At 51.0% G+C, this 5,383-nt stretch overlaps 1 protein-coding gene across 1 annotated transcript; it reads left to right on the top strand.

The window, feature by feature from the left end:
• The first annotated feature begins 2,085 nt into the window (after positions 1-2,085).
• Positions 2,086-4,103, top strand: HILPDA (hypoxia inducible lipid droplet associated). Its single transcript, XM_036010876.1, is given in 3 exon segments — positions 2,086-2,312; positions 3,193-3,412; positions 3,415-4,103. Coding segments are annotated over 2 exon segments (189 nt in total). The 5' UTR covers positions 2,086-2,312; positions 3,193-3,261; the 3' UTR covers positions 3,453-4,103.
• The last annotated feature ends 1,280 nt before the right edge of the window (positions 4,104-5,383 follow it).

Here is a 5,383-nt window from a genome sequence, read left to right on the forward strand (position 1 = left end):
AGATAAAAACTTAGAGTTCAGTCCCAGCCTGTGTAGCTCTGCTGATTGGGCTGCATCCCACAAACCCAAAGATAGCGGATTGGATTCCTCCATCAGGGAACATGCCTGATTTGCTGTTAGGCCCTGGGTCAGGTCGCTTGCGGAAGGCAGTCTATCAGTGTTTCTCTCCATCTCTTTCTCCCTTCCTTTCCCTCACTCTCTGAAAAAAAAAAAAAAGTTAGAGCTCACAATCAGTGGAGCCCAAAGGGTTACTGCGGAATTCCTGTGCTCACTCACTGAACATAGGCTATTTTGAGCAAAGTCGCTCATTGGGGGTTTTGTAGTCGACGATGCAGATAATAACACTTCGGAATGTTTTCTATGTGTCAGGAACTGTTCTCAGTGCTTTATGAAGATTAACTCATTTAATTTCCAGGTAAGGACAGTTATTATCCCATATAACAGTTGAGGAAACCAAAGTACAGAAAGGTTAAAGGATTTCCCCTGACTGGTGTGGCTCAGTTGGTTGGCGGACAGTCCCATAAACCAAAAGGTTGTGGGGTCAGTTCCCTGTCAGGGCACATGCCTGGCTTGTGGGCCTGGCCACAGGTTGGGGGCATACAGGAGGCAACAGGCCAATGCTTCACTCCCTCTTTTTCCCCTTCCCTTCCCCCTCCCAAAATAATAAATAAAATCTCAATTTAAAAGAAAAGAGAAGAAAAAGAAGGTTAAAGGATTCTAGCAAGTGGTAGCATTTGGGACACCTGGAATGATTTCAGAGCTTGAGCCTCTCCTAATAACAGTGTGAAAGAGTAACTGAGTGGACCACAGAAACAGATGAAATTCTAGGGTAATGAAGAACCAAACATTCCTGCGGGCTGAGTAGAACAATTAATTTCAAAGTGTCTGCCTGCCTGCCTTCCAACCGACACGTTTCCCACCCTAACTTTCTCCTTTCCCGGCCTCCCCGCCTTCTCTGACACAAGACAGAGAGCTCGGAATGCAGGGGAAAGGTCGCAGTGGGGATTTGGCGCCTCCCTTCCTGCCCCTTCAGTCCCTTTTCTGCGGAGCCCACAGAGAGCGGGGATATGCTGGGTTCTCACGCATCCAGCCCGGCACGTGAAACAGCCAGTCCTAGAGCTCAGCGGACCTGCCAAGAGTCACCCTGTCCCCGAGCTTTGGCCCTCCCCCATCCTGTTCTCCAGAAGGGAGGCAGTGCAACCACCGTCAGCCTTGCCTTCGCGGTGGCTTGTATGTTCCTTCCCACGGCCACCCCACTCCCAGCGTCTCCCCAGGACTTTACTTTCCAAGACCCACCATTAGGTGCTCTCACGTCTATAATTTGGGGGTTGGGAGGGGAGTGCTTAGTAAGGCTTCCCAGCCCCCAAATCTGGGCATAAATCTGTACTAGGAGGTCCTAGCTCTTTGGTTCAATCTGAAGGCAACAAAAATCTCCAATGGCTACATTTTAGATTAAGAAGCAGGCCCAATGAGTGCAAAGTAACACTCCTCTGCAGTTAGACGCGGACACCAGGGCCAGGCAGTATTTCACATTTCCTTAAACAACATGACAGACTCTCATAGAAATCAGAATGTGTTACGTTAATCCTCAGGATTTGGAATGAGGGGTGGGCGGGGGTGGCATCTGTAATCTTGTTATCCCTAAGGAAGGGAAACTCCTGGAAAGTCGGCTCTTCAGTCCCTTTAATGGAGAAAACGGGGTGTTGCAGTGGAGTGGGGGTCTGATGCCCTCCGCCTCTTTGTTGAAACGTCTGGTGAAGAACCATCCTCCTCCCGGAGCCGCACTTCATCGCACCCTAGCTGAGAGCCCTTGGACTGGGGCACTGCCGGTGTGTTTCCACCGGTTTAGTACGCGGAGGTGGGGCGGGGACGAACTTTCTGATTGCTTCCAAAGCTTCACGCAGCAGAAAAAAGCGATGGAAGTTGACACACACGCCTAGTCACTCCCGACCTCACTGTCCCGGACACGCATAGTGGTCACAACTGTTCCGATCGCGAGCCTACGGGACTGCCCCAGGGCACTCCCCGCCCCCGGGGGGCGGGGCCACGTGCCCACGGACGTGCGGCAGGGCGCTTGCGTGCGTGCGTGCGTGCCCGAGTGCGCGTGTGCGGACTCAAGGGCTGGGCCGCGGCTATAAGTGGGCGGTGCGGGCGGTTCGGCTGAACCTCCTGCGTCGGAGTGCGCTTTTGTCTTGCAGCGACGGTCTGGGTTGTGACCTCGTGCTCTCGTCGGCGTTGGCAGACTCTCCTCCCGACTCCTGGACGACCTGCAGTTTCTGCGGGCGGGCTACACCCGGCCCTTCCGCCTGGAGGTGAGCGTCCCTCTGGGCAGCCCCGGCTCCCCACCCCCATCCTCCGGCCTTCGTGCGGGGTCCGTCGCCTCCTTCCCCTGACTGTGGCTGAGCCTCTTGGAGCTTCCCTCCTCTTTCTCCCCCACCCAGTTCCCCACTCAGCCGCCCCAGCCCTGCTTTCTCCGGGAGTGGCCCTAACTGGGATCCACGTGGCCCACTCCCTGCTCCAGTGCTGAGTTAGGCGTCCGGGCCATGCCCTTCCAAAGGACTCCTAGCATCTCCTTCCTGTTACTGCACTCGGCATATTGCCTGTGTAGTAACTGCCTGTGTTCTTACCTGTCGTCCCTAGACTGGAAGCCGCAAGAAGACATGGTTCATGTTCCCAGGGCCCCATTTTGTCCTAGAACGTTGTAGGATGCTTAACACCTGTGGGATTCAGGGTTTGACTCTCTTAGTATTATTTTGACCTTCAGAAAGTTTATGATTAACTTGAACCTGAATGAGATGTGAGGGAGGCTTCCCAGGCAGATTGCTTTCTCAAGGGCATGCTCTTACAGCCCCGTTCCACGGTAAAAAAGGACTCGGTCTTTAAGGAAGGTTTCTGATCCTTGGACTGTGGCACAGGGATTGTGCATTGCACCTGGCAGAAGCAAAGGTTTTTACTTTAAAAAGAAGTAAAAGTGTTAAGGCATGCTCATGAAAAGAAACAAAACTGGCTCCTCAGCCATGGAGTTGACAGTGTAAACATACTTGAGCTTCTGCTGTGGAAAGACATCCATGGGCCCCTGTACCGCTGGCTGGCTGGGTCTCTCCCTTAGCTCCATGGGAAGATAGAAGGGTCAGGGCCAGATGCATGCGCTTCGCGAAAGGCTCTAGACTGACCTTGCCTCTCTTTCTTCAGCATCCAGAGGCCTTCCAGAAGCAGAAGACAGCTCTGCTGCTCTACACAGAAGTTGGGATACTTTCAGCTATGAAGCATATGTTGAACCTGTATTTTGTAGGGGTGGTGCTGACCCTCCTTTCCATCTTTGTGAGACTGATGGAGTCACTGGAGGGCTTACTGGACATTCCATCACCCAGGAGCTCCTGGACCACCAGAGGTCAACTAGCCAGCACAGAACCCCCAAGGGCTTTCCAGAACATCCACCCAGAGGGGTGTGATAAGACCTCCCTCCACCGGCTGTAACCTTGGAACTTTGACCTAAATCTGTTCATCCAGGCATCCAGTTCCCAGCAGGCGAGCTCAGCATCAGTGTTACCAGAGAACTGTTACTAGGCCCTTGAAGGGCCCCTCCATCTGAACGCTTGCCTTGGAAAAAGAGCCTGTTGAGTAGTGTGGGCAGCTTGCCTGTGGCTGTGGGATGGGGTGATTTTGCTCTTCTTCCCAGAGTCTGCCACACTCCTTGTTTTCCTTGGCAGTGTGGCTCTGACCTTTCTTAGATGAGGGATTGTACTCCAGCTTCAGCTGTCAGCAGATGATGGTGTTTTCAGCCCTACTTCCTAAACTTCTGCCAGGAGTTCCTTTGGACTTGGGTGGCTTATGGTCAATTTCTTGGTGTTCGGCTTCTCTTTCACGTGAGCACCTCTGTGCGTGCATGTGGCAGTTGAAGAGGTATGAGGTGTGTGCACTGGGTGTAGGGATGGGGAAGACAGTGTTCAGTGTCCAGTTCCCATTGTTTTACATTTTTAAGTCCTTCTTCCAATGCAGTGTGTCTGCATGTGTACTGGTCTGAAGGGGACAGTGGGGATTACAGCCACCATGTGGCTTAAGTGAAGTTTTCTAATTAAATAAAGTTGAATGTATACTTCCAATATGTGTCATGTTGACTTCTGCCCTTGAAATTAGTGGTTAGGGAAGAGCCCTTGATTCGTACATCTGAGGTTTAACATCTTAAAACTTGGAGGCACGCAAGTGTTTAAAACACTTTGTTTCAAACAGGGTAAAGGGCCCTGGCTGGTGTGGCTCAGCGAATTGAGCGCCAGTGTTTCTCTCACACATACTTCTCTCTCTCTTTCTCCCTCCTTCACCTCTCTCTAAAAATAAATAAATGAAACCTTTTAAAAAGCAAAACAAGGTAAAGGAACCTCTGGATTTGGAGGCAGGGGCAGACTGCTCTGTCTGAATCCACAGCCGTGGAGTTTGGCCAAGATCCTTACAGTCTTTTGTTGACTCTGTCCATCTCTAAAGAAAAGAAAAATAATCACTTCTTCTAGTTCCTTCATCTTCAGCCTCCGGGGAAAACAAAGCTATCCAGTCCACGAGGCCTTGGCTTTTTTTCAGTTTCTTAAAAATGAATTTTAGGGAGAGGATGGGGGCCAGAGAGAAGCATTGATGAGTTGTTCCAGTTACACCTTCATTGGTGGGTCCTTGTACGTTCCCAGACCCGGGATCAAACCCTCAAACGTGAATGGGGGCGATGCTGTAACCAACTGGGCAACCAGAGGCTGGCCTTGGCTTTTTTATTCTGTGCTCATCTATCAGAATAACTACCGATTCTGCTTGCTCTCCAGACAGGTTGGCAAAACGTCCATACCTCACAGATGACTGTTTCTGCTCTTTCCCAGGTCTGAGCAGCTTGGCATTTTTCTTGGCATCTGTCACTCTGTCCCCACCCCACGCTGAAGTGTGTTCACTCCTCTGCCTGTGGCGACAGAGCCGTATCTCAGATTCACTGCGGGGTGGGTTCCCAATCACCGCAGTTAAAGCAAGTCACGTGAATTTATTGGTTTCCCACTGAATGTGAAAGTCACGTTTACATGATTCTGTAGTCTGTTAAGTGCAATAGCATTATGTCTAAAAAAAAACAATGTATACCTTAATTCAAAAATACTTTATTGCTAAAAAAATGCTAACCATCATCTGTCTAGTGCAACGGTGTCAAACTCATTTTCACCGGGGGTTACATCAGCCTCATGGTTGCCTTCAAAAGGCCGAATGTTATTTTAGGACTGTATAAATGTAACTACTCCGTAACTAGGGCAGGGAGCTTGGCGCTGCTGCCAGGTAGAAACAAGGTGCCGGGCCGGGCTCGGCCCACAGGCCTTGTGTTTGCCACCTGTGCTATAAGTCGATGTCTTTGCCTAGCCGGGCA

This window comes from Phyllostomus discolor, chromosome 10, assembly GCF_004126475.2.
Source record: "Phyllostomus discolor isolate MPI-MPIP mPhyDis1 chromosome 10, mPhyDis1.pri.v3, whole genome shotgun sequence".
Taxonomy (NCBI): Eukaryota; Metazoa; Chordata; class Mammalia; order Chiroptera; family Phyllostomidae; genus Phyllostomus; species Phyllostomus discolor.